General features: G+C 36.3%; 1 protein-coding gene across 1 annotated transcript in view; it reads left to right on the top strand.

Moving 5' to 3' along the window:
- The window catches only part of LOC126419102 (uncharacterized), a 152,099-nt gene that overhangs the window by 121,876 nt on the left and 2,415 nt on the right, over window positions 1-27,808 (top strand). The window contains exon 6 of the mRNA XM_050086199.1: window positions 6,676-6,918. Coding sequence (XP_049942156.1) covers window positions 6,676-6,918 — 243 coding nt within the window. The remainder of the gene's footprint in view (window positions 1-6,675; window positions 6,919-27,808) is intronic.

The following is a 27,808-nucleotide window of genomic DNA, read 5'->3' as shown; positions in this document are numbered from 1 at the left end:
AACGACAATTACAGGTGTTCTAGCAAAGCTCAAAATTTGTTTCAAATTGTTAGTGGATTTGTAAAGTTCATTCCTGTAGACATCATTAGCTCCACCTATTATAATTGTACACTCAGTTGAGCTGGGGCGATTTCCGACTTTTATGTTCATTGTGATTTCAGACATGGGTGCCCTCGGTTTTACAATGGCGGTTGCATTTACACGATAATTATCACGTAAGATTTCAGCAAGACTACGTCCGTGGCTGTCAGAATATATACACACATTTGATTCAGAAATTTGCGCATGTAACACTGTATTCATTTGCGCATGTTCCTTTGTGTGGTTTACAGTACCGGTAGGCCTACCTGTTGTTATTTCACTCTGCGTATTTATCGCTGTGTTTACAGCTGTATGAAACATATTTTTACAATGTTTACGATGCACTGCACTAGACATAACATATTCTTCCCCGTACGTGGTTTTACCTGTATTCACACCTGCCTCAAGTGCACTGATACGTACGTGCTGTGTGAAGCATGTTTTCACACTGTTTACGATGCACTGGATTAGGTGTAACATATTCACTGTTATCGTCGTTAATACTATCCGAGTTGTTAAGAAGGCTTCTCATCATTTTCTTAAGTAGATTTGTATACTGTTCGCAGATTTCCACATCACACTGTACAGAACATAATACACTTTCGTCTTGTCCATCGGCAAACATTTTGGCTGCAGTCTATCGGCCGTTACACGTTGTTACCCCGCACTCACAACTTGGATTATTAAAGTTAGTAACACCAAAACATTCTGTGTGGTACCATTTTTGCAATGTAGAACAAATTTTTATTCCTTTACGTACTATTTCGCCACATAATACACACTTTATAGACACTACGCAATTAATTTTCATGGAGCGATTCATTAGTCCTACTATACCAGACGCCATTCCCTCCTTCAGACAATTGTTCAAATTGACTAGAATAATGTATGGCCTTGGTTATTTCTATGTCTTCATCATTGTCAAAAAAATCTGCTTAATCCTCTTCATCAGATGATTCCAGAAGAAGGTGCTCAATTTTGTTTGGTGTCAATACCTCCCTTTGTGCTAATGTTCAAGACAACAAGAAAAGTATAACACTAATCTTCAGTAACTAAATAACCATTCAGTCAAAGTTTTTTTGTAAAATATAGCTTCTGATCTTCAAAACATTCAGCAGAGATTACACCACATTTACTTACATCACCAGGCCTGTGTGGTATGTAGTGCAACCTAAGTGCAGTTTTCCACTTCACAGATCAGTCACAGCTATTATGAAGGGTCTTATAATGAAACATAGTGAAGCTTGTCACCTGACAATGTCCTAAAAGAATATCTAGCACCATTGTTGTGTGCTTGGTGTGATAGCTTAACTACGGAAAGAAAACTGATTTAGTGGTACTGTACACTGCCAAGCACCCACCACAGGATCAAATTTATACAGTAAACATTGTAAAATGTGTATATTTTACATTTGTTTCCTGTACAACATGGAGACTTAATGATGTTTCACTGGTGAAGAGCTGCCAGATCAGTTTGCAGTCAAGCCAGCAGCCAGACACTGCATGGATATTTGTACATCTGTGTCAAGACACCATAGTCCACACTGTAAAATATCAATGAGAAAAGACGTGTATCATTTCTTCTTGGGATTTGTATCAGTCAAGTTGCAATTCTAGCCATGAATGTATTCATATCTGTATTGCCTTTTAATGTAAGGGTTTCAATATGTGGCATATGTTGCACACTGTGATAAGAAATGAACAACCTTGAAGGTGTTATTTTAAGACAGAAATGTGTTCACGTAGCGAATTATTCTGAAAAAAATATAAATAAAGAGATTTTTAAAATTGACTGCTGGAGAAATGAATGAAAATGTAGAATTAAAGCTGAAAAGCACATAGGACATGAAACTGAAGTAGTTCATCATCTCTGGTGGTGACATATTATGACAAAGTAAAATTATAAAAAATAATTTGATGATATCTGAAGACAAGGAGCTTTAAGTAGTCTATCAGTAAAAGGCAGAGGAAGGTGTCCTATAATAAAGTACCATAAGGGAAAAATTTATATGTGGGTACATTATTTGAGTCATAAGTTTTATTTTTTGTAAGCTGACATTAAAAACTATTAACTGCCCTCTCCCAATGCCATTTCCACTTCTGGAAGCAGTCTTGGTACACCTCTTGTTTGATAGCATGAAGCACTGTTTGCAAATTTTCTTTTATCTCTAATGTTGCAAATATGCATCTTTTCAATGCGGTTTTCAATTTTGGAAATAAAAAAAAAATCCACAGGGCCAGATTTGAAGAGTGCAGAGTTTTAGGCAGCACAACAATTTTGTTTTTTGTGTCATAATCACATACCAACACGAATGAATGTGCGGGTACATTGTCGTGATGCAACACCTTTAAGGTCATTTCCTTCTCACATTTTCTCACAGGCATCTCAACACATCCTGATCGTATCATTGATCAGTAGTGTGCCCTTGTGGCATGAATTCATGATGAACTAATCATTCAAAGTCAAAGAAAACTATCAGTATAGCTTTGGAACTTGAGCTGACCTGTTTAGCTTTTCTTTTCTTTTTTTTCTTCTTCTTTGTCTTGGAAGACCTTCACCACCCACTGTGAAGATTGAACCTTGGTCTCCAAACCATAACGATAGACCCATGCCTCATCACCAGTTGTGATTCTCTTAACAAGCATCTCAGTCTCATTACGTGATCCAAAACCTCTTCCCAGAGTGTGAAGTGAAAGTGTTTCTGGTCTTGACTCGTAAGCCACTGGACAAACTTGACAGCAACACGATGTACTCCAAGATGCTGTGTTAGGATTTCATGATATGATCCAATTGAAACGTTAAACTCTTCTACAATCCCTTGGACACTCAGTCCTCGATTGGCTTACAATATTTCGTTGATGTTTCTGACATCAGCATTGTCAGAAGATGTTGTAGGGTGTCCTGAATGAGGGTCATCTTTAACCTCCAACCAGCCATATTTAACCCAAGTGAACCAATCATAACACCAAATATGGCTGAAGCACTCATCACCGTAGGCATCCTGCATCATTTGGTGTGCCCTTGTAAAGTTTTTGTTGAGTGTCTTGTGAAATTTAATGCAGGCGTGTTGCTCTTCAAACTCTGCCATCTCGAAATTCTTAAACTGTGCAACACTATGTTCTACTCAATACAGCACAGAACAATAACTAACAGACATACAAGAATGAAACTTCCAGCAGTTCCACATTAAACACAGGCATGTGCAGGGATGCCAACTGCATTTCACTCCAATGTACCATTGGAGTGAAATTACAAATGTTCCAGAATTGTTGTGGACAGATCATCATGATCAGCATCATCATCATCATCAGTGGCAGTTTCATTCCTCTTGGCTAACTCAAATCTCAGTTTCCCTTCATCACACATCATTCATTGTAAGTCCTAAGAGTCTTGAGTCGAGGTCTTTAATGTACTGTCATAGTTCAGTTTCTAGCCCTGTTGAAAGCATTTGATGGAACTGATCTAACCCTTTGGAAACCCCTACAATTTGCTTATTCTTGTCTTGTACTCTCCTTCTTAAAGCAAGTTGGGGAACACTGAACACTTCTGATTCATATTGCCAACACATTGGCTTGTTACTAATAGTGTCAACAGCCTCCTGCATGCTCTGTGAATCCCATGACTGGCATTGACTGATTCTGTATAATTTCCAACCACTATTACTGAAATAATAATCATAATACATATTATATTATCATTAACAGAAATGAATAGAAAGTCAGGGAGCATAAACTGTGGTTGTGGATAAAAATGCACAAAATGGGAGTAAAATGCTATAGGTCCAACTGTTTATGAGTATTGTTGCTGCACAGAGAAGTTTGAGACATACCATGAATGAGGTTAAAATGACATATGTCATTTTACCCTAAGTGTCAGCATATTGTGTACTTGGATATTACTCATAAACATGTGGACCTACATACCCAGAAATATGCTTAAATGTGTGCAAAGAAAGAGTTTGGTCACTGTCTGTATAATAATATTATAGCAAGTCACAGAAGACCAATTGTTGCTGTGTACAGATTCTTCATATAACACATAAGTGTCTGATGAGATGGCCTCACCACTTCTGGCCTAACAGTGTCACCAGCACATAAAGATAAGTTGGTTCTGTAAAGTGCTGCCTCTTTTGGCAATAACAAGAAGTATGAGGTACACTATTTTAAAACAGACTATGTTGTTTTAGGCTACTTTCCCCTAAACTAATTAATCATCCAGAAAGTTACTATGGGAGCACAAACTATAAACAATAATCTAAATGTAATTGAGAATACATATTTTTCATATCAATTACTGCATGTTGCAAAACAGCTGTTAACTATAATCTCTGGTAATCATAGCAATGGAACCAATTGATTTACTAATATGCAGAATTATAATTGGTCACTTTGAAACTTCATTAGTACAAAAGAAAGAAATGTTATGTGCCCACAGCTTAATTGCAAGAGTGATAAACAATCTGCTAAGACAATATTAAACTCTACGGAAGACAGTGAAATATGATCCTAGTGGAGCAGCAACCATGCACAGAATATGGCAATAGAAGTAACACACCTGTTAGTGTGTAGTCATTATGCAACTGACACACACACCAGAAAGGTGAAACACTGCAAGTGATCAATGAGTCATTGTTGGATTTGGCCAACTCATACGAAGACATGGTTGTAATACTTTGTATGGGTATGAAATTGAATGTTTACATAGGCTCAGTTGTGGGTAAAACAGATGGTTTTACTGGTAGTATACCGGAGAAAAGGAATCGGTCTAGCTGACAGAAGTGGCCACGCGGTTCTAGGCGCTACAGTCTGGAACCGCATGACCGCTATGGTCACAGGTTCGAATCCTGCCTCAGGCATAGATGTGTGATTTATTTTATTTATTTATTTATTTCTTGTTCCATAGATCCAGTTAGTGAGTCAATCACAAGGATATGGAACATGATCAAATTGTACAGGTTTCAATTTAAACTTACAATAAATACAAAGGGCAATTCAATGCCAAATTGTACATAGTTTAAATGAGACATACTATAAATACAGTAATAGACACAATTTCAGCTAGATAACATAACAACCATTTAACAAAAAAAGGAGTTTCAAATAAAGGTTAAAGATAAGAGCACAAAGCTAAATCAGATATTAGGCCTACAAGAGTAAATACAGGTACAGCCAATTTGTTGTTACAAAAAGTGTGCTAATGCTCAATGCACAATAAAATAAATTGAACTACTTCTAGACACAATAAGTTTAGTGATGGTATACATTTTCTTTCAGATATTCATCCACAGTATAAAAAGATTTCTCTGTCAGGTAATCTTTGAGAACTTGTTTAAATTTTGGCAGTTCTATATGAACACATTTGATATGTAGTGGAAGAGCATTGAACAGCTTAATGCTGGAGTAGTAAACTCCTTTTTGTACCAGAGTGAGACATTTCATTTCGAAATGTAGATTGTTTTTGTTTCTGGTTCAAATGGTTCAAATGGCTCTGAGCACTATGCGACTTAACTGCTGAGGTCATCAGTCACCTAGAACGTAGAACTAATTAAACCTAACTAACCTAAGGACAACACACACATCCATACCTGAGGCAGGATTCGAACCCGCGACCGTAGCGGTCACGCGGTTCCAGATTGAAGCGCCTTTAACCACACGGCCACACCGGCCGGCTTTGTTTCTGGTGTTATAGCCACGGAATTTACTGTTGTCTTGGTAGATAGAATAATTTTTGCACACAAAGGTCAGCAAGGAAAAAATATGCTGTGAGGCAGTTGTTAGGATGCCTATCTTCCGAAACAAGTGCCTGCAAGAGTGTCTTTGATGGACCCCACACATTTTTCTGTCCTTAGGTTAGTTAGGTTTAAGTAGTTCTAAGTTCTAGGGGACTGATGACCTCAGCAGTTGAGTCCCATAGTGCTCAGAGCCATTTGAATCAGTCTACAAAGGAGATTGCTTACCAGTCACTCATGCGACCAGTTCTAAAATATTGTTCAAGTGCCTGGGATAAGTACCAGACAGAACTAACAGGGATATTGAACATATACAGAGAAGGGCAGCATGAATCATCACAGGTTTGTATGAAGCATGGGAGAGTGTCACAGAGATACTAAAGTTATTGAACTATTTGAAGACAGACATAAACTACTCAAGAAATTCTATTAACAAAGTTTCAAGAACTGGCTTTAAAGGATTATTTTAGGAATATACTACAACCCCTTATCTATTGCTCATATAGGGATCATGAGGATAAGATAAGAATAATTACTGAATGCACAGAGGCATTAAAACAATCATTCCCTCTGCATTCCATATGTGAGTGGAATGGCAAGAAGCTCTAATAACTGATACAATGGGACATATCATCTGCCATGTGCCTCATGGTTGTTTGTAGAGTACAGATGTAGATGTAGATGTAGAGATAGTTTCTGGCTATGATAGCTTATGAGTTTAACTGCTGCTCACTTAATGTGCCAGATTATTTTGCAACCATTAAAATAAGCAGAAATCTGATTTTCTACATGTTACGATATATTACAGTCATCATACAGTTTTTGTAATTAATACCTGAATTCAGAAATATATTTTCTCTTTCAGTTGGCTGCAGAAGGCTCACCAGTAATGACTGAATTGTGTAAGCACATGAAAACAGTTGACAAGCACTACCTATCAGAACCAGTATTTGAGAGGAAACAAGCACTAATAATCAGCGATGCTGGCTTTGATCAACTCACAAATCACTACCCAACAGATGCAAAGCTTCTACATATGGTAAAAGACACATTCATTGTTCTCCAACGTGCATATACAGCTCATGTTGAATGTCCTGTAAAAGAACAGGTTAGTTTCTTATTGCTCTCATAGTTTTCAGTCTATTAACTATAGGTACAATAAGTGTTTTGTATTAATTAATATATGATACCCCTGTATCATTCACTCTTACTTAAGGTAACTAAATCCAATATCTGAGATGGTTTACAGCTGTATCTTTAATGATATTCTCAAAGCTATAATTACCATGTATCTCACATAGCCATGAATATTTATATCAACACTAACTTTTGACACTGATCATTTGGTAAAGGCCTCATCTAGAGTTTTCCATACATTGAAATTTTCATTTATATGCATCCACGTTGCTTATTCATGTTTTTTTTACTGTAATCCACCTTCCATTAGGTTATCATCTTGGTCTTTTACTATTTCTCTAAACCCAGCAAAGACCTTCCTCAGTTCACCTGCCATCCATTTGTCTAGCTAAAGTCCTCTACTTCTTGTATTATAGTCAATGGCGGTAATAATGTCTTCCCCTCAGGATGCCCCAGATATATTTTTTCTTTTTCTGTCTAGTAATTTCCTACTTGGATCTCTTTATTGCTCACTGAGCAGTGCTAAGTTTGCAAAAAAGGTAATTTCTCACTGCCTTGAGTCAAAACTGATGATACACATTGATCATTGATTATGCTGGTCAACAAATTGAAACTTTTTTCTGCATCTGGTTTCAATGTGGTTAGATTTGGGGTGCTGTATTCAGTAGTGTAAACAGCTTTCTCATATTGAATTACATTTCTAAGATATAAAATAATAATCTTACTGCTTTGATTTTATTTCCAATATGTGGTGAATCTTAATGAAGCCAAAGTACAATACACATAACCTGAAAATTACTCAAACTGTAATATAAAAAAGCAACACTATCATCACATTGTACAGAAACTTACATACACTGTCAAAACATCAGTCATAACTGAAATGACATTGTATTATTAAGTTTAACTTCAGTTTATTTAGAGAAATCAGATTAGGCTGCTATTCTTTTGAAAGATGTCTCATCAGTCTCTCTTAACAAAAAGCTATAGTAATCATTCACTATTGAAGGTTTCCAGCATCCTTGATAGCAGTGCTTCATGGGAATAATGTCTTGGTGAAAGTATGCATCTTTTTCAAGCTTAACAGCACTCAAGTCATGTGACAAAAACATCAAAATATGATCATAAAAATTGTATTTTTAGAGAAATTGTACATGCTGTTTTTGGTAGTTGTCCAACAGTTCATTTGCTACAAAAACATAATTTGCTTCTCTTCTGTTTGATCCTCTTCTATTTTGTTGACCATAAAGCCATGGACAGTAGGTTTAAAAGAAGTTGAAACATGTAACTTGACAATAATGAATTTAGTCTCAAATGTATCACCAATAAACAGTTTTTTGACTCGTATTCCAATAAACACACCTTTTCCAACTTAGTGTCATTGATCTCGGGGAAAGTTTCTTTCAAATGAAGAAAGCCTCATCATGTTTACCAAAAGCCCTTTCAAAATTCTTCATTATGTCTATCTTAATTTGCAGTGGAAGCAGTAGCATTTAGCTTGTCAGAACTAATGGTTCATTTTTAACTTTTTCTTTATATACCACCTAGTGAAATTTCTCTTGTGGATCATTACCTAACATTGTATGGATTTTCGATGTGTTGGCTGTCTCACAAGCACAAGAAACAACAATATTTTTAATATTTTGTGTAACCAGCATTGCAACAGACTTTAAGAGTCAGTAGATCATATGCTCATGAGCTTTATATTTCATGAGATCAGTTAGGAGGACAATGCTTTCATATGTTTCCTTTATCCACTAAATTAAGAAACACAAGATGTTTAGAAGTTCATCCTTCAATGCTAACCAATATAGCCCACCTCAAAACATTCTAGAAAAGTGTCTGACAAGTGAAATTCATCTGTCAGGTAGTGATTATTTTTAAAACTGACACTATGTAATGCAACAAAATTAGAAAATAGTTTCATAGTGACATATTTATATTTGGAATATGTAAAGAAATAAAATAACATAATTGACTTTAAATGTTAAGAAAGAATAGTACAATTTCTCAATAACTCAACAGTCTTGCATTATACCACATTTCTAAGGTACCATTTTGATTCTTCTCACCACAAATACATAGAAATTGAAATATGCAGAATGGTATTGATTTTATTTTCTTAATACCATCTGCACAAGATGAAAACAGTATAATGTCATCAGTAGAAAAGGGTGCTTCACATATATTCCATTAACACATATTCTGTTTCCATTTTTCCACTCTGAGGATCTGAGAACTTCCTCCAAGACTGGTGATTTCAGTTTTGGTGATACAGGATCTCATTTTCTGACTCAGTTACTTACATGCATCTCTCAAAAAACAGACATTGCTGATGCTCCCAAGTTGTACAAAATATTCTGAAATTAATTTACCGGCTGTGAATTCCTTGACAGCATCTGTATTAGGTGTAGATCTACTACCTAGTACTGATATTAGAATATCTTTGCCAACCCAGGACTCCAGTCCAGATTTCTTACCCACCTCAAGTGGTCTCCTCAACCATTTTGGCTATCTGTGTTTGCTTCCTGGATCAAACCAATCTTTCAGAAGTCATACTGTATATTTCCTTACACTGCACTCAACTAAACTCATCAGCTAATGTTTGTAACATTACTTGGATTCTCACAGTAGGGAGAGTGACACAATGAGGAATCAAGAACAAGATCTTTATCATTATGTGCTTGCCTAGCCTAGTAATACTTAAATTTATATCTTCAATATTATGGAAGGGACAGACTGCTATCACCATAAAAATGATATGTTAAATGTCAGGCAGGCACAAAAAAACACTGTTACATGCTGAGCTTTTGGCAAAAGCCTTTGTCAGAAAGAAAAGTAAACGCACAGGCAGGCACAAAAAAACACTGGTACATGCTGAGCTTTTGGCAAAAGCCTTCGTCAGAAAGAAAAGTAATTCACACAAGCAAGCACACTTCACACATACAGATACATGACCACTATCTCCAGCCACTGTAGATAGAACACAATAGTGTCATATTGAGCAGAAGCAGCAGTCTGGAATGGTGAGGGGAAGGGGGAAGACCAGCAGGGTATGGGTCTGAGAAGAGGAGTCAGCATTGCCTGATAAAGAGTACAAGGATTAGATGGTGACGTGATAAGGCTACCTGGCATGGAGTCAGGAGGCTGTGGTGGTGGATGAGGGGGGGGGGGGGGGGGGGGAGAGAATGGGGAGCAGAAGAGGGGAAAAGACTGGTCTCATTGGCAGAGAAGTGAGCACAGTGAGGGTGAGGGACATGAGTTGGGGAATTGGGAGGAGGTAATACGCAGAGGTGACAGACACTTTTGGGTGGAGGAAGTAGGGACAGTAGGTTACCTTAAGTTGTGGTCAGAATGATTTTGGGAGTGGAGAATGTACTGTAAGGATAACTTCCATCTACACAGTTCAGAGAAGCTTGTGGTGGAGGGCAGGATCCATATGGGCCAAGTTGTGAAACAGTCATTGAAATAAAACATGCTATATTCAGCTGCATGTTATCTCACAGAATGGATTAGGTCTGCACGATAGTGCCTTTGTGAGACAGACAGCATACTGGGCAAGGGAGTTCTTGCCACTACAGATACACAAGCCACAGTTTGCCAGGCTGAATGGGGAGGATTAGAATACAGCATTTGTCTCAATCCCTCTTTGTCTTATTATCCCTGTTGTGAGCATTAGGTGATGAAATTAGTTGACTATGATATGAGGATGTAGACAGTATGACATATGGAAGTTGGGGTCAGTCCTTAGAGTATGCGTGGATACCCGAAGGGGTTAAGGTAACTACTTGCAATAAGTGGGCAGTTCAGGTTTGAGTCCTGCTCTGGTACAAATTTTAATATGTCTCTATTGGATATAAGGTCTATGCCTAATATAGCCAATACGAAGGAATTTGCAACCAGTGAATTAATTTTGAAAGTTTCTCTCAATATTTAATTTCTCACTATCTTGATGAAGTTTGATTGAAGCTGTTCATGGTTCTCCTATGTGACTCGTGATTATTTTTGTGAATATCTTATACATAACAGGAAAGAGGGAGATGGTGTGATGGTACTAACCTGGTTTGAGCCTCATCTTCTCCATAGTGTTTGTTTTGAAACTGTAAATCCTTTTTGGGTATTAAATGAAGTTAAACAGTAATGGAAACAATACCACTGTCACTAGAGTCACTTACTTCACATATTTATTAAATGTGAAATGGGTTTTTGGGATAATGATCAGTTTCTTGATTCTGTTGTTTATGTTTCACAAAAAGCCAAATCAACCCACATATTCAGTGGCAATTACAGTGACAACACTCATTGTGAAACTCTTCATCCAAAAACTGCAGTTTATAGGATCAAAATCAGTTGAGCATAATTACCTGCATCATTCACCATAAATATTCAATGTGCCACAGGTTACAAACACATTTATGAAGTGCAATCTAGTAAAATACAGTTTACGCTTGAAACAGTCAAAGAAGTTCATAGAGATGTTTTACACATTCAAGTTATTAATGAGAGAAATATCATGGACAGTGTGATGGAACTGACCTAGATTTCATAGTCTCTTCTTTGTTAGCACCAATGTTGATTTCTCCAAGCTCAAAGTTTAAATGAGTTTGTAATGGTGTTTTCTCAAAGATTTATGAAATACCATATTTCATATGTCATCAACACACACATTTTTTTCTTTCAAAGTCAATTATTAAGCACAGTGACCAGTTTATATATTATGAACAGATTATTAGTGCAAATATCCAGATCAGATTGCAAAGTACATAACAGTCACCATCCAGAGGTGAAGCTCACTGTTCTCTGTGAAACCAAAAAAAAGTTCATATTTACATAAAATTTAGTGGAATTTGCTTCTTGTCACTGTTCTGTAGTAATTGAAAATAGATTACATGTTGTTAGCTCAATTATTACAGTCCATAATTAGCATTAATGTGTCAAACAATGACTCACTTCAGTGAAAATAACATTTACCAGTACTTGTTAATCACAACAGATAAAACGCCAAATGAGTCTTGATTACAGGTGCTGTAATCACTTAAAGTTTCCTTTTCTGCTTCCTTTTTCCCCAACTCCCTCCACAACCTCCTGATGCAACTCCTGTTGGCATTCTAGTCTCTGCACACTCCACCAGACAGTGTTTGTCTCTCCCTCCACCTGTACAGTACTATCCCTTCCCCTTCCCTGTCTCCCTCCGGATTGCTGCTTGTATCCATCATTCTCGTGTGAGTTACTGGAGTAAGTGGTCATGTGTACATGTGTTGATTGTATGTGTGAATGGTGTGTGTTTCTCTTTTGCTGGTGAAGGCTGTGGCTGAAAGCTTTATGTAAGCATCTTTTAGTTGTACCTGTCTGCAGCTTAATGTGCCTTATTTACAGTAAGTAGTGGTCTATCTTTTCCTGTATTGTCAGTATTCCTTCTGGTACTTATAGATGGACATAAGAACAAACTGTTGTTTTGAAAACTGGCTGTGTTGGCTTTTACCGTTTTTGATGATATACAGGAACTAACGTGATTTTGACTTAAAAAACTACAGGAAACAATGTGATTCTGAGTTATTAAAAATGTTGTTTGTCAGAAATGTCAAAATATATGTGATACAATTATCCTTACATGATGAAAGCTGCCTGTTTTAAATGAAAATTGCAAATTAGACTGAATTGTATGACATTGTTAATTAGTGAGTTAATCAATCAATGCTAAATGTTACTTTATTCAGAAAATTTAAGGTAACAAACATATATAATCAAAATTCAGAACCTAACAGTAGTTTTGACAAAATGTGAAATAAAACATGGGGATGCTTAAGATCTTTAAGTTGAGTTATTGTAGAAAATAGTCTAGGATAATGTAACTTACATTACTGGAAAGTGGGAATGCGTAACTTTCATTTGGTGTAGGTCACTTTTTCTAGCTAACTTGATGAACTCATGATGTTTTATGTGTAGCGAATGATACTACAGACATCAGTTAGTTTTAACTTTTAAATATGAGTGGCCTAATAACAGGGAATTACACCAGTGGCATTGGAATAGCTGTATGTAAGTGATTCATACTAACAGATAAACACATTGAAAATTAGTGAAAAAAATTTGCTATTTGTGGGAGTAGAAAAACATAATAGATAGGTAGAATCCGTCTGCTGTCTCACATAACCCACACATTGAGTTATAGATACACATATCTCCAAATAGCTGACTATGAAATCCAGTGTCTAGACACTGTCATGACATGAGTTCTAACATAAACCACAGATTAGTGGAGAATCAGAATATAAATTTGTATTATTACATATGTACACATTTTATACATTACTTCTTTGTCAGTATGTATACTAAATTCTTTCAACATGAAACAATTTGTACAGTATTTTTGGAAAATTTGAACTTTCAGTTTTTTCTCTCCACATAAGTCATAGACTTCCCTGACATAGTGGTTGAATTTCTCAAATGTATTTCATTTAGTAGTCTACCACCGCCCAGACAGTGTGTTGACTTTCAATTTTCAAGCTCTCTGTAGTGCTCAGCAAGCTTTTCCATGAAAAATATGCACACAATAATCTACATTCATAAATATATACAAATTTTAACCTACATGTAATACACATTTATCTAATCTTGTCAAAAATTTATTACATACTAGAAATACATATAGTTAACCTAACAGACCAATAAGCACATTTACAAGATTGTCTAATGAATGGAAAAATGATGTCTTCCTACACTTGCATAATATTACACTTCTAATAATCATATCAAGCTAAGGGAAAGGAAGCTATTTCATGTTATCTGGCAAATTTGCTCAAACTATAACACTCATCTTACTGAATCCAGAAGTCAAATTCCAGTAAAATTTTCAAAATGTTACTTAGCAATTTCCAAAATTACTACCTGCATCACTGTTAAATGCTATCAGAATGTTGTGTGGTGCAACTATGAGGGTTGACTGTAAAGTAATGCATCCACCTTCGTAACTCTTCAACAGTTGGCAGCATTGGTATACAGCAGGTACTGGCTTGTTCTGTAGCCTCTTCTCTACAGCTCCAGTTGGCGGGAAGCCTTAGCACTGAACGGTTGTGTTGTTACAGTGTAAAGTATGGAACCCTGCGCAGACATCGGTCAATGTGATTTAAGCAACATGCAGTCATTGAATTCTTGACAGCGGAAAGTGTCACCCCAAAGGAGAGTCATCAGAGAATGAAAGCAGTTTATGGTGACTGTGCTGCGCACTGTGCATCATTGGGTGAGTAAGTTTGAAGATTCTGAGGTGGGAACATCTGACCTGCATTACAAACAAAGAGTTGGACATCCTGTGACATCAACCACCGAGTTTCACAACCAAAATGTTGACAGATTGATTTGGGACAATTGTTGTATCATTTAGAAAGAAACTGCAAGAACAATCAGGATTCCACAAGAATGTGAGGGTAACATTATTACTTTGCTTAGCTATCAGAAGATTTGTGCATGATGGGTACCCTGGATGCTGACTCCTGAAATGAAAGCTCACAGACTTGAAAATTGCCAGGAACTCCTCTCACATTATGAGAATGAAGGTGGCACCTTTCTCCATCCAACTGTGACAGGAGATGAAACATGGGTGCACTATTACGACCCAGAGACGAAATGTCAGTCTGTGGAATATCGACACAAAGACTCGCCCCAGAAAAAGAAAGTCAAGACGCAGCCTTCAGCTGGAAAAATCTTGACCACAGTGTTCTGGGACACAATGGTGATATCCATGTTGATTTCCTTGATCATGGAACAACAAAAAATTCAGAGCATTACATCATAACACTGAAAACTCTGAAACAACAGCTAACAAGGGTCCAAAAGGAAAAGGGAAATGTCTTCCTGCAGCATGACAATGCCAAACCACATACTTCATGTGCCATCACAGCAGAACTTCAGAGACTGAACCTCATCACCGTACGGCATCCTCCATACTGTCCAGATTTAGCACCATCTGACTTCCATCTGTTCCTGATAATGAAAGACAATCTGTGGGAACGTCATTATGCTTCTGATGAAGACATTGAGAGAACTGTGAGACTGTGGTTGCAGAAAAAGGGTGTCAACTTCTTCCATGCCAGCTTCAGAAAACTTGTTCAACATTGGCTGAAATGTATCCAATTGGCTGGTAATCATGTGGAAAAGTGAATATTGGTAATTAAAGATCACATTCTAAGGATTATTTTTGTGTTTGATTTATTAAAATATTCACATCCAAACCTACTTAATGAAGGTGTAGGCATCACTTTTCATTCAGCCCTCATAGTTACCCATTTGGCATATTTTCTTTTTATGCATATTCACTTAAAACCGTAAGTACCAAAGATGAAAATAGCAACTTCTGCTATTACTGAAAATACATTAAGCAGCAAATATATTTGTATTTTGATATAGTGTAAAAGTATTAATATACTACTCAATTTTTGTTGAAAGTGGCATATATTACAAGCATAGTACCAAGTGTTGCCTCTTCCTGTGTAGATATTTCTCCTTGTCAAAATGATATTCACCTTGACATAGATACACTTAATTACTTCTATAACATCTACTCTCATCAAACAGTTTATCTAATGAACTATATTTAATAGAGAAGTGCATAGATAAAAAATTAAACATCCCTATTTCACCTAATAATGCTCATTATTTACAATTACTGTTTCCTCACTACCTGTAATTACTTGTGATCTTACCCTCCCACATATCACTATTAAATTTTTCTTAGTGTCTTCATTAGTTTCAAAAGTTTTGAGAGGCATAAGATTTACAATAGAAATACGTTTTACATATCTTCATTTTCTCTTCTTGTTGTTGGCTGCAGTTATTGCATCTAGTGGTTAATTCTCGTGGCTGAAATTTTGATTTATAATGTTATGGGTTACTGATGATGAAAAAACTGATGAAGATTTGCCTGTATTATTCTTGAATTTTATTCTTTGTCAATTTTTTCAATATCACACTGACATCACAATTTTCTCTTCTATCACACCACAAATTACATTATTAGTCAGACAGTTGAAAACACGTCAGATTCCATCAGAGACATGCCCATTATTTCATTATTTCCTTATACTTTGTCACTAACTCATTACTTCATCCAACAAATAAATAAAAACCTGCTTTGCTTAATGTAGAAATAATAACTCTAAAGAACTACATTCCACAATAACAAACCATAATGTTACAAGAAAATCTCTATTTTCTATAATACAACGGACAAAATACCAATTACTGAAATTATTACTTCACTTTATGTTAACATGTTATTCTGAACTGAGCCCTGAAGGGCAATACACAAATAAACATTTTCTTTATTCCACATACATTAATATAGACAACTATATTCACTTTGTTTTTCTTTAGTAATGCTTGAAAGACTGTAATATGACACATTTCAACTAAAGATAGACTTTTTCCATGAAAAATTACATCAGTTTCACTTTAGGTTGATAGACAGGTTGATAGACTTTCACATGTTTAGCCAGTCACTCTAAACCATCTATTGAGTGTCTATGTTGAGTGTAGTTCTACAAAGATCTACTAATGGTATTTTCATGGATATTAATAAATGGTTTAAAGCCAACTCACTGACATTGAAAAGACTCACTATATCCAATTCAGAACCTGTAAGAGGTTTCCACCCAGCATATGCATAAAGTATGAACAAGAGTAGATAGAAGAGGTTGACAGTCTTCAATTTCTGGGATTACAACTTGATAATAAATTCAGATGGGAGGAGCACACCACAGAACTGCAGAAACGTCTTAACAAATCTGTATTTGTAATTCGGTATTAGCTGACATAGGTGATATAAAAATGAAAAAGCTTGCATACTTTGCCTACTTTCATTCCATAATGTCATATGGTATAATATTTTGGGGTAACTCTTCAAGTCAAACAAAAGTTTTCAGAGTCCAAAAGCATGTAATACGTATTATTTGTGAAGTAAATTCATGGATGTCCTGTAGAAACCTCTTCAAAGAACTGGGTATACTAACTACTGCCTCTCAGTATATTTACTCCTTAATGAAATTTGTCCTAAATAATATATCTCCTTTTCAACAAACAGCTCAGTTCATAAATACAATATCAGGAACAAAAATGATCTGCACAAGGAATTAAAAACACTTACTTTAGTTCAAAAAGGGGTCCACTGTCCACTACTCAGAAACACTCATCTTCAATAATTGGCCAGCAAACAAAAAAATTTAGTTACAAATAAAGATCAGTTTAAAAGGAGCCTAAAAGACTTACTAGTGGCCAACTCCTTCTACTCTGTCAATTTTTTAATAGAAACAAATGATCTATTGTATATATTCATACTATTAGTATTGTTATTTCAGCTTAAAAAAAAAAATAATTATTGACATGTTCCACATCCACAAGGATCTCCTCAGCACAGATCTATGGAATGAAAAACTAATCTAATCTAATCTAATCTGGAAATGTTCTTTCTTTCTGTTGCTACATCTACTTTTATTGGGCCATGCATATGCTGTTTACTTTATATTTTCAACATTTATTCTAAATGTTTCAACATTCTCTTATATTCTGACATATTTTATAATTCGATTTTTAAAATTTACCTACCTTTTGGCTGAAATAAATGTTTTATTATCAACACAAAATTCGCATCTCTACTGTACGCAAAAACAAAACAGCATATCATCAAGTCTATCAAAATTTATCATACTGTACAGGCTTCTGTTCTTTTATGTTCATATTGTTTATCACTAACTAAATGTTACACCTGCCAGACAACAAATTTTATCATTTATACATATCTTTCTATACCTAAATTTCTGCAAAATTGGAGGTGATTACTGCCCAGTTATAAGCTATTGACAGCACAGTAAAAGAGATTGAGTGATTCAGGAAAGAAGCATTATTGATACATAATGAATTCACTAAATAGCAGTAATCCCCAAATTTATGATGGAGTCACAATTAATCTACCCTTCCATCTAGTTTTGCTTTACTGATTGAGGAGCAGCATTAACCTTTCAGAACATTTGCGAGACTAGAGCAAAATACAACAAAATTTCAGAACATATGATTCCCAGCGAGTACATTCCCTTTGTGCAGGTAAACACATTAAAAACTAATGTCTGTGCACATACCTTGAACATTAATTTTTGCATATTTGTACTGCACATTACTTTTTTCAGGTTATTTACTACACTGTCCTCCTCAAAAATTCTTTCTGCATTCATCACGCTGTTACCTCATCTTTAACTTCTAACAATTTGTAGATTTCAAATGCTGGCAATTTAGCAACAGCCCTCCTTGCTTTAACAACCTTCACTTTATTTGCCTATTCACATTACATGTTAACATTACTCACATTAATGTTAAACTAATTGCCTTTCATTTAGCCTATTATGAATTACTAAATCTTTGCATTATTTGTCAATAAGATGCTTAACTTTGTCATCACTTTCATTTACCATCAGAAGACATTTGGTTTCAGTCCCATTTATTTCAAGTTCATTTATTTGTAAATTTTTATGTTATTGTTAATTAGCAAATCTCCATACTCTAGAGTATATATCTCCATACTCTAGAGTATTTTTGAGATTTTCTGTCATTCTTTCAGGTACTTGACTTTAAATTAGAACTGGTTTATCATCAACAGATAAAAATGAATGAACATCAGTAGCAAGTGGTTGTCCATTTACATAGAAAAGTAGCAGAGAGTGCCCAATATTGAACACTGTGGGACGGGACTCCTTGGGAAATTATTTTCTAGTTTGATGAGTAATTCCTTGAATTTGAAGTTATAACTGCTCTCTGTTTCCTATATGCTAAGTAAGAGTTCAAACATTGTAAAACAATGACTAGAAATATCTTGTAATATACCTCTGCATCACATCATTTGTTGAATGTCACTGTCTTTATGGTTAATTGTTTTAATAACGTTCAAGAGGAGTTGTTGTTGTTGTGGTCTTCAGTCCAGAGATTGGTTTGATGCAGCTCTCCAAGCTACTCCATCTTGTGCAAGGTTCTTCATCTCCCAGTACCTACTGCAACCTACATCCTTCTGAATCTGTTTAGTGTATTCATCTCTTGGTCTCCCTCTACGATTTTTACCCTCCAATAATAAATTGGTGAGCCCTTGATGCCTCAGAATATTCCCTACCAACTGATCCCTTCTTCTAGTCAAGTTGTGCCACAAATTTCTCTCCTCTCCAATTCTGTTCAATACCTCATCGTTAGTTATGTGATCTACCCATCTAATCTTCAGCATTATTCTGTAGCACCACATTTTGAAAGCTTCTATTCTCTTCTTGTCTAAACTATTTATCGTCCACGTTTCACTTCCATACATGGCTACACTCCATACAAATACTTTCAGAAACGACTTCCTGACACTTAAATTAATACTCGATGTTAACAAATTTCTCTTCTTAAGAAACGCTTTCCTTGCCATTGCCAGTCAACATTTTATATCCTCTCTACTTCGACCATCATCAGTTATTTTGCTCCCCAAATAGCAAAACTCATTTACTACTTTAAGAGTCTCATTTCCTAATCTAGTTCCTGCAGCACCACCCGATTTAATTCGACTACATTGCATTATCCTCGTTTTGCTTTTGTTGATGTTCATCTTATATCCTCCTTTCAAGACACTGTCCATTCCGTTCATCTGTTCTTCCAAGTCCTTTGCTGTCTCTGACAGAATTACAATGTCATCGGCGAACCTCAAAGTTTTTATTTCTTCTCCATGGATTTTAATTCGTACTTTGAATTTTTCTTTTGTTGCCTTTAGTGCTTGCTCAATATACAAATTGAATAACATCGGGGATAGGCTACAACCCTGTCTCACTCCCTTCCCAACCACTGCTTCCCTTTCACGCCCCCTGACTCTTATAACCGCCATCTGGTTTCTGTACAGAACGAGCAGTACAAACAGTACAAACATGACAGTATTTTACCAGTGAAAACTGATTTATTTAACAGAAATGAATGTTCATCATTGTTGTTGTTGTTGTGGTCTTCACTCGAGAGACTGGCTTGATGCAGCTCTCCATGCAACTCTATCCTGTGCAAGCCTTTTCATCTCCCAGTATCTACTGCAACCTACATCCTTCTGAATCTGTTTAATGTATTCATCTCCTGGTCCCCCTCTACGATTTTTACCCTCCACACTGCCCTTCAATACTAAGTTGGTGATCTCTTGATGCCTCAGAATATTCCCTACCAACTGATCCCTTCTTCTAGGCAAGTTGTGCCACAAATTTCTCTCCTCTCCAATTCTGTTCAATACCTCCTCATTAGTTATGTGACCTACCCATCTAATCTTCAACATTATTCTGTAGCACCACATTTTGAAAGCTTCTATTCTCGTCTTGTCTAAACTATTTATCGTCCATGTTTCACTTCCATACCTGGCTACACTCCATACAAATACCTTCAGAAACTACTTCCTTACACTTAAATCAATACTCGATGTTAATAAATTTCTCTTCTTCAGAAACACTTTCCTTGCCATTGCCAGTCTACATTAGAGGAACTATATCTAACATGGAATACATTTTACACAATTAGTATAGGAAGTGATACATTGCCTACTAGCATTTATGATGTTAGTCAATTGCATATTGACATATGCTGCAGCAGTGACATTATATATTTTGTTACAGGTCTTGAATATCAAGTTTTCAGGAAAATTATCTGCATTTATGGTGTTACCTGTGGTCTATTTTAAGAAAAAGAGAAACATATACAAGTTGATAAATTTCAGGATTGGTTTTTCAAATACTTGTCACTAACTCACAATGTACACACAGTAAAGATACAAACCACATGAAATATTTCTGGAGCACTACATTTTCTGTTACTATTTGTAAGAACAGAACAAGAAGAGAGAGTGCGAAATTTGTGTATTGTAAGAAAAAAGAAGTTATTCTAGTTATGTAAACTCTTCCAATCAGTATTGCAGTAGCCTGCTCATCTGACAATTCCCTGCTTCAGTTACTGTTATAGTCCATGATGTAGAGTTTATGATATGAAATATGTAATCATGTACAAACCAATCAAAACTTTTTACATGATAACAGTATGGTGGACAGTGCAAAACACATGATTCAGCAGGAACTTAGAAGTTGTATGCTCAGAGACCAGAGTTCTACATTAAGGTAGTGCCGTATAGTGATCACTGCCAAATACAGAAAAGATGACTGACAAATAAAGAAAAATAATTATTGGAAATTAATGATTACTAAATATGGAAACATTGTCAGTGAAAGCAGAAGAAATTTCATGGTACTGAAGTAAAGAGATCACCAAACAGCAGAAAAGATGATAATCAAGCATTGCAGATAACACACTGACATAACAAAAGAAAATATCACAAAGGCAGATCACACGAAAATTCATTTGAGAAAACTAATACATAATGAGACAGAATAGCTGGCTAATAGGACAATCCACTTTCAGGATGTGAAATTTTTAGTGTTGCAAATTGAACCATAGTTTATAAAAGCAAAAGTAATGACATGGTCTTTTTTTTATAAAAGTAGTGTTCTTCAGCTAACCTATATGGTGAGTATTTTTGTGGTCTGCATAAATAATTCTCAATAGCTTTAGAACATGCAAAATGGTGGTGAATTATTATTGTATAATGTAATAAGTCACAAATCTTATAAACATATAATTTTTTTCATTTCAAGCTCAGAAATCTTATACTGTGTAAGTACAAAGACATGGGGCTTATGACAAAATTCTAAATACAGTTTCATATATTACTCTTGCAAACAAGAGGAGATGTTTATTAACTGCAGCACTAACTTAAGATTTATCCGTAGCAGCGAAATAGGCTAAAATTCAAATGAAAATTCAGCACAGATATTGCGCCAAAAGCAACAGAGTGGCTAAGAAGAGGAATGACGTAATAGTCTCTGTCTATTTTAACATACTAAAATATGGTATATACATGGTGATATCTCAATAGATCATGTTACAAATGAGTGCAAGCATGTTTCATTATTATTTTATATATTTACATCTTTTATGGGAGAGTATAAGCTCAAACAGTTAATGTAAGTTTTTATTCAGCTAGTCATCATCAGAATAAAAAGTATGTCTCAGTAGCAAATCGTTAACATTCATCCTAAAGGTAATGCCTTAGTTTCTAATTGATAAGGAAAGTTTGTTGAAATGCAGGCTGCCCATATTTTTTACCCCATTGTGACTTTTGTTTAATCTCTGGGTCACCAGGCTCTGTCTCTAGAATTTAGATACAAGTGAGTGGCAATATATTAAGCTCTTTAAAAATAGGTTGTGGGCAGACTGTGTCAGTACTCTCTACATTATTTATATTATTCTTTTTTTTGCATGAGGAAAATTTTTCTGTAACACCCCCAGAAAGGGATGCCATATGCTGTTCTTTAGTGTACAAGCCCATGATAAAGACTTTTTAAGGTGTTTATATCATATAATTGCCTGAGAATCCTAGATCTGCAACAGAGACTGCTGAGCCTGTTTAATAGATTTGCTCTTCTATAGTCTTTTTACCCTGTAGTGGTCCCACTGGAGTGAACTCTTGATCCACACTCTAAAAAACTCTACGTCCACTACTAGCTCAATTTCTTTGCCATCAATTTGCAAGGGTTCTATGTAGGTAGAACGATTTTGTGGTAGATAAAATAACATATGAGCTATCTTGGCCATGTAGTCTTTCAGTAGTCATTAGTTTTGAACTTTAATTGCGGAGTTGAAAGCAATTGGAATCGGAAGTGTCATCTACAAACAACACAGAAGAAGAATTAGAGAGATTTAGAGAGAGGTCATTGTATAGAGTCGGAAGTGTGAAGGGCCCACTACCTAGTCTTTTGGGACTCCCTAACTTATCAGGACATTGACAGAAAAATTTGTATAGATTCAGCACTTGCAATTTTTATAATTTGCTTTTGGTTGGCGAGATAAAATTTAAACAAATTATTTGTTACATACCTGATATCATATGTCTCTGGCAACAATTAATGTTTAAAGAGATCAAAAGCCTTACTAAGTGTTAAAGAATATTAGTTTAAAACTGACTACAAAGTGCGTAAGATTTACAAAAACGTGTTTCATAACAGATATACCATTACACAAGCACACGCAATGGGTTTAGTTTTGTGACAAAGACGAGCACCCTCGATTCAACTGTGCAAATATTCAATTGTGCACATATGATAAAGATATGAAAAATTCGCATTCCACAGATATTACAACACCTTTCGTTTTTCTTTTAATATTGATACTTGCTCGAAAGAAAAATAAAAGGTGAGTACCAAATTTCACTTGGATTTAATCTTCTGCATTACCCTTTCCAGTGACTTGGCTAGTAGATCAGCTAACTGGTTGGTCCTGTCAATGTGTTCTAATTCCAGATTCCCATTCAAGAATCTTTCTCTGGTATAGAAGTGACAGACTCCCATGTGCTTTGATTTTCAATGGTATGTTTGGGTTTTGGACAGTTTTACTGTACTTGCATTGTCAACATACAGTGTAGGAGGTTTCACTTGTTTGGAAGTTCCAATCATTTCATACAACAACCTTTTTAACCAGATCAGCTCCTTTTCTCCTTCACTAACTGATATTATTTCTGCTTCTGTAGTAGATGTTGCTACCGTCTTTTGTAATTGACTGGTCCATGATACAACCCCATTACTGATAGTTGCGATGACACCTGTCATTGAACATTTTGTGTCCTTGTCACCAGCATAATCAGCATCACTGTAGACTTTCAACATCTTTTTGTTGTTGGACCTTAATTTCTTAGTCCACTGTATTCTTGAAGTACCAAAAAATTCGTTTTACTTTATTCCAGTCTTGAGCTGTAGGATCTTCCATTGATCTAGCTGTTTTGTTCACTGCAAAAGCAATCTCTGGACGCGAGTCTGTGGTCATCAGACAACCCACTGCCTCTTTATACAGAACTTTGGCTGTGATCTTTTCTTTGACACTATTTTCTTCACGTCCAACTGGAGTAGAAACTCCAAAAGGGTCAGCTATTCCAAATCTTTTCAGAATTTCCTTTGTGTAGTATCTTGGTTCACTGCTATTGACCCTTCTTCATTTTGCTCTATCTTGATGCCCAAAAAGTTTTTGAGAGACACTATAGTTGAAAGAAACTCCAGTTTCAACGTTTTCAAGAACACTTCAATACCTGCTCTGTTGCTGGCCACAACTAAACCACCATCAACATGGATTGCAACATATAGACAGTTCTTGTTGCACCGATGGTAAAAGAGACACGGATCAGCATCACTGTTTTTAAATCCAGACTTCATCGTGAAGGCTAGGGAATGTTTGTTCCAACAACGTGGTGCCTGTTTGAGACCATACCGACATATCTTCAGCAAACAAACACGCCCAGTACCATCTTCAAAACCTTCAGGTCTTCTTCAAGTACACCACTGAGAAAAGCTACTTTGACATCAAACTGAGTGTGCTCCAATTTCACTGCAGCAGCCACTGTCAACAGAGCTCGAATTGTATCATAATGCACGACAGCACTGAAAGTTTATTCATAGTCAATTCCTTGCTTTTGTACTTGCCCTTTGGCCACAAGTCGACCATGCAGCTTTCTTCTGTAAGACCTATTGATTATGCAAAACCTGTACACCACTTGGATGCTCAACTAATATCCAAGCAATATTGTCATCCAGGGACTTTAATTCTTCATGAATTGCCTCCCACTACTGATTTTTATTACTAGACTGCAGAGCTTCTGCATGTGGGCTTGGATCCTTGTCCCTGATGATAGGAGTTCCAGCCACGTACTCATAATCTCCACTGGTCATCCATTCTGGTTTCTTCTTCTCGTATTTGCATCTTTGTTTCTCACTCAAAACTTTACTTCCTCCAGAACTTGATACCATAACCAAATCTTCTTCCTCTTTATGTTATCCTCTGGAACTTGACATTGTCTCCAAGTCTTCTTCCACTTTCTGTTCTCTCATCATGGATGACATCTTCTGACTCCTTTTTCTCATCAGAAGTCTGATTAGGTTGACTCTGTTGAAGAGTGTCTTCATCAGCAACTTCAAATTCAGTAGCACTGGTATGGAGATTGAATACAATTTCAGGATTGAATTTTACATCATTACTTAGCACAAGTTTTCTTTGAGATGGAATCGAGACCCAAAGGCCATCTCTGTCATTTACGTACCCCACCAGATGTCTAATCACAGCTTTTTCATCAAATTTTGAACGAAAATCCTCATTCACATGCCCATAACATTCTGTCCCAAAGATTCTCAGATGATCTGGGTAGCGTACTGGTCATCTATACTACAGTTCATATGAAGTTTATTTTCAGTATAGGACTTCCCAGTGAAACTTAAAAGATATGCAGCAGTATTGCACGCTTCTGCCCAGAGTTTATTTGGTAATATACTAGGGTTTAACATAGAATGTGTACGCTCCACAGTAGTGCGGTTTTCTCTTTCTGCAACACCATTTTGCTGTGGTGTATAAGGTGGAGTGATGCAATGCTCTATGACTGTGCTTGCCAGCAATTCCGAGACTTGCTTGTTATCGAACTCTCTTCTTCCATCACTCCTGAACTGTTTGATAACATGACCATTTGTCTTGGCTTCAATCATGAACTGTTCGAGGACTGTGCTGGCTTTACTTTTCTGCTTAAGAAAGAAAATTGTATGGAACTTGCTAAAATCATCTTTGAAACATACCTAATAGCGAGCATTTCCGAGAGAATCTGTAGACATAGGTCCATTTATGTCAGCATGGATTTGTTCACCTGTAACCATTGGTCGAATCATTCTATTCCCGAATGGTAGTCTATGTGTTTCTCCGAGTGCACATCCATCACAGAATTCTTCTTTGCACCCATCCACACTGATGTTCGTCTGCTTCAAGATGCATTTCACGTGTTGTTTCTGTTGATGTCCAAATCTCTCAAGGTAAACTTGCAGCACATCTGATGACGTCACCAAATTCACTTAAGCTGGCTGTACTGTTTTAACGACATGTATGTCAAGAATATAGACGCCACCAAATTTCCTAGAGCTGGCTGTACTGTTTTAACGACATGTATGTCAAGAATATAGACGCCATGGCTGACATGACCAGCCATCATTTGCTCAGTCACTTTGTCTTCAATTTCGACACTTCGGTCATCAAATCTAGTGCAAAAACATCTTTATGCAACTGCTTTGACAGAGAACAAGTGAGCACTCGCTTCAAAAACCTAAAGTACCTCATTCAATTCACCGATTTTTCCGGCATTATTCAACTGCATTTCAATTTTTCCTGTCCATGAGCGAACTTGCTCACACCTAATTTCCCAATAGAAATCTTTTCAGGGATGGCGAATTTCGTATCTGATACGAAATATTGTTTATTTCCAGTGATGTGATTTGTGGCACCACTGTCTCAGTAACAACTGTCGATTCCTACACAGTTTGCGACTGAAGCACCAAAAAAATGTAATAAAAATGCAACATTCTTTTCCAAGCTCTTTTCAAAAAGATTGATGCAAATGTTATCTATCTGTTTCGTTGGACACGCTGCTGCCCAGTGGCCTACCTGCCCACATTTGTGACATGGAAGTCTTCGTTTCGCATGTTCATTAGACCTATTCTTTTTCGAATTTTCACTAGTGATATCATCATTTTTATTTCATTGAATTTTTTTTTTAGGGCAAATGCTTGTAACAATCGCAGCCGGTTCAACCACACTTTGATCACGCAATTCAGTTGCGCACAATTTTTCGATTAAAAGGTTCACACTTTGATTTTCAGATGGAATCTGTCCCACAGGTCCTTGAAATTGTCATATTCTTTGCCTAGTGTAGAGAGAATTGGACCATTTAAAATTCTTTCAGACAAAACATTTTCATTTTGCTTCTGTGATTCGTTATTCAAATCCACGAGAAGCTGCTGGAGTTTAGAGATTTGTGTGTTAATGTCCTCTTTGGCGTCACGTTGAACACCAAAACATGCTTCTACCAACATGCTCAGACGCTGTGTACGGCTTCGTTCGAATCGTGCATGTAACCTATCCCAAATTTCACTTGCGGGAGTGCATGTGAACAGGTGTTCACCAACAGATTTTCCCAATGCACTTGCTGCTTTCACGTTGTATTTCAACCACTGCTGATGTGCCTTCTTTTTTTCCGCGATCGTATCGTGCGGTAATTCAGGGTACTTGTACGTAACGTTTACAAAGTCTTCAAGCGCATATGCTTGTAACAGTGGTGGCAAGTGCCATTTCCACTTATACCAGTCTTTAGGTGCAGTTTTTTCACTTTTATTTTGTAATCAACAACACCAGCAGCCATTTTCGTTCAATACACAAACAACGGGCAAATTCACGTTATTTAAGTTACGAGAGAAAACAATTACTTCGCGGCTGTTCACAAGAGATCTGGGCCCATAACCTGTTCAGATTATTTCTTTAAAAGAGACTACAAAGTCCATAAGATTTACAAAAACGTTGTTCCACACACACACGCACGCACAATGGGTTCACTTTTGTGACAGGAACGAGCATTCTGCTGCCCAAAGATTCAATTGTACACACACGAAAAAGTTATGAAAAACTTGCATTACACAGATATTGCAATACATTTCATTTTTCTTTTAATACTGATACTAAGGTCAATGAAAAGTCAACAGGAGATTTCCTTTTGATTGAAGGTTTTAGTAACTTGATCATGGAAACTGAATGAAGAGTGTACCATCAACAGCCCTGTTTTTCCTAAATCCAAATTGTTGTTTGGTCAACAAGTCCATTTTTCTAGAAATGCTCTTATCCTATTGTATATGACTGTCTCAGATATCTCGGATAAAAATGGGAGTACAGAAATATAGCAATAATTGTTTGTACCTCACGAATGTCCC

Source organism: Schistocerca serialis, chromosome 9, assembly GCF_023864345.2.
Source record: "Schistocerca serialis cubense isolate TAMUIC-IGC-003099 chromosome 9, iqSchSeri2.2, whole genome shotgun sequence".
In the NCBI taxonomy this organism is placed as follows: Eukaryota; Metazoa; Arthropoda; class Insecta; order Orthoptera; family Acrididae; genus Schistocerca; species Schistocerca serialis.
Note: the sequence above shows the minus strand (reverse complement) of the source record. Positions and strands in the feature narration are given on the sequence as shown.